This window comes from Aplysia californica, unplaced genomic scaffold, assembly GCF_000002075.1.
Source record: "Aplysia californica isolate F4 #8 unplaced genomic scaffold, AplCal3.0 scaffold00770, whole genome shotgun sequence".
NCBI classification, from domain to species: Eukaryota; Metazoa; Mollusca; class Gastropoda; order Aplysiida; family Aplysiidae; genus Aplysia; species Aplysia californica.
Window position 1 is genome coordinate 198,320 of NW_004798040.1, and position 2,649 is coordinate 200,968.

The following is a 2,649-nucleotide window of genomic DNA, read 5'->3' on the forward strand; positions in this document are numbered from 1 at the left end:
AGAGAGAGAGAGAGAGAGAGAGAGAGAGAGAGAAAGAGAGAGGAAACAATAAGAGAGACTGAGATGGACAGAGGAACAAAAGGAAAACCTGACATTTGAATTTACAGCCAACTGCTATCAATATCAGACTATGACTCGGGAACACACCTGGCAAGATCACATTGATAGAGACCACTGAAAATATTGATTAACATTTCTGCAATCTAAAGTTAAAGCATGACTCAGTACACAACAGCTTTTAGACTGTCCACACAAACAACAACAAAAGGACCACAAACTCACATACGTTTTTCTCTTTCATAAATTTAGATTTAGTAAGAGTTTTTTTTACGACACTAGCAACACAATTAGGTATAATAATAATAATACAAATGCTGAAGATAAGGTGTTACTAGTGACTCATGTCTTCTCTATTTAACGAACATACCACATTCAAGAGCTTGTCGATTTTTGTTCAGGATTGTGTGCACTGTGGCCAGGAGCCACATGAGAAACTCAGCAGCATCCTGCTGCCTCATTGGCTCGCCCGGAGGTGTGACGAGGCTGGGGTTCAACACCGACGTGGCTTTACGAAATCTCGACGCGTTGAATGTTTTGTAGTCTGAACACGAAGGGTCCACAGTTAAAATGTCTAACAGTTCAGCCAAAGAGGACAAGAGTTCTGACTCGGCGACTGTACATTCAAGTTCTTTGGCAGCGTCTGCCGTTAGGCACTCCACTAGGAATGGTCCGCGGGCTAAACACTGGACCACAGAGTTGATAAAACACATGTTCTGACCATTGTTCACAAGGCCCACTGGCTTGGGAACAGAAGGACCGAACCCCATGACGTTCATAAATTTCGATTTAATGGAGGAGGATGATGGGAGAGGGCGAGGCAACAACTTGCCACCCACGTTTGGTCTGAGAGATCGGCGCTGCAGATTGGCTGTAGGCAGAACGCTACGCCTGTCCGCCGCCAGGTCTGAGCTGTGGTGAAGAGAGGAGACGCCACTGTCGTACTGACTGCGGCCCATGGTGGTCGCGGCGGATGGGATGTACTGGTGGCTCTCCAAGGGGGGAACACTGTTCACGTTATTCCAGTTCTGGCTGATCTGACCACAGGTGGCGCCACCGCCGCTGTGGTGGTACAGCCCCCGGCTCTGTTTGACGGCGTCATGATACGACGCAGAGGTCGGGCTCATGGAGTAGGTGGGCCTGTCCTGTCCCGGCACGACCGTCGCGTTGGGCGGGTAGTGCAGGCTGCCCTGTTTGTTGAAGAAGGGGAAGTTGAAGCCGTAGCCTTGCTGCTGGTTGTGCCCGTTGAACGTGTTGAGCTCGGCGACGGTGTTGTGGTTGAGGCCTGCCATGCCAAGAGCCTGCTGCTGCAGCTGTTGTTGCTGCTGTTTCTGTCGTTCGATCTGCTTCATGTTCTCCTCGTGCTGTAAGTGGTTCTCCCAGTGTGCTCGCAGGTTGGCCACGACATTGGCCAGGCCTGTGCGCCCCAGCAGCTGCGTGTACACAAAGGTCACCCCCGTCAGCAGGAGGAGCAGGTAGGGTACATGGTGCAGGGAGTAGAGTAGCAGGCATAGCACGCTCAGACCCACAGACTCGTACAACCAAATGGTTCGCTTTTCCTGCTCGTTCCTGAAAAGAATATTTTTTAAAAAATCATAAATGATGCTGTGCTCAAAGGTTTATCAAGAGTAGTAGTAGTAGTTTTTAAAATCATTGGCCAAGATTTATCTTTCTCTCATTCCCTCCCATCAACTGGGGCATGTGATATTTGCTCGCACCCCCCCCCCCAAGATTCGTCAAGATCCCTCTGAGTCGAAAACCTAAGAAAAAAAGCGAGGGATGGGCCAAATTGAATTCTGTTCGGTAATTCCGAACAAAATTCAGAGAAATTCAAGAACTGTTTGAACAGGGAACTCGCTGAGAAGGCCTCAGGGGCACTGATTTATCATAGGGAGAATAGGGTACCTGAGTATGTCTCAAATAGGAGTCAGAGATCCCAATTCGAGGACGGCAGAGAATTTCAAACATCGAATGTTTTACGTCTGGGTTTAGCAACCACCCCACAGGGACAAAAAGATAGAATTACAAAAAAACCTCAACCACTCAGCATTAGAAAATGTAATATAAATGCTATAAATGCACTATAATAAATGCTATAAATACATGTACACGCTTGAAAACACCCCTCCCCCCCTCACGCACACACACACACACACACACACATACACACACACATACACACACATACATACACGTGCGCGTGCAAAGGCACACATACGTGCACGCACACACACAAGCATACATTCATACTCACACAAACAGACACACAGATATACGTAGACACATACACACACACACACAGAGGATACTTCAATTTCACCTGGTTGTACAACAACAATCCCTCTCACACACTGAACACACACACAAACACACACACACACACACACACACACACACACAAACACACACACACTCAGATAGATAAGGTGTTCATTAGCGCACAATACAAAAAAGACCAACAATAATTTACACACACTCACACACACACAAGCACTTTCTCTCTCTCTCTCTCTCTCTCACGCACACACACACACACACACACACACACACACACACACACACACTAACTCATGATGCTATCTGCAAGGTCAT

The 2,649-nt window shown here is 47.5% G+C and overlaps 1 protein-coding gene across 1 annotated transcript in view; it reads right to left on the reverse strand.

Moving 5' to 3' along the window:
- LOC101853973 overlaps nucleotides 1-2,649 on the reverse strand; it is a 12,735-nt gene that overhangs the window by 5,790 nt on the left and 4,296 nt on the right. Inside the window, exon 2 of the mRNA XM_005109361.3 lies at nucleotides 428-1,626. Coding sequence (XP_005109418.1) covers nucleotides 428-1,626 — 1,199 coding nt within the window. The remainder of the gene's footprint in view (nucleotides 1-427; nucleotides 1,627-2,649) is intronic.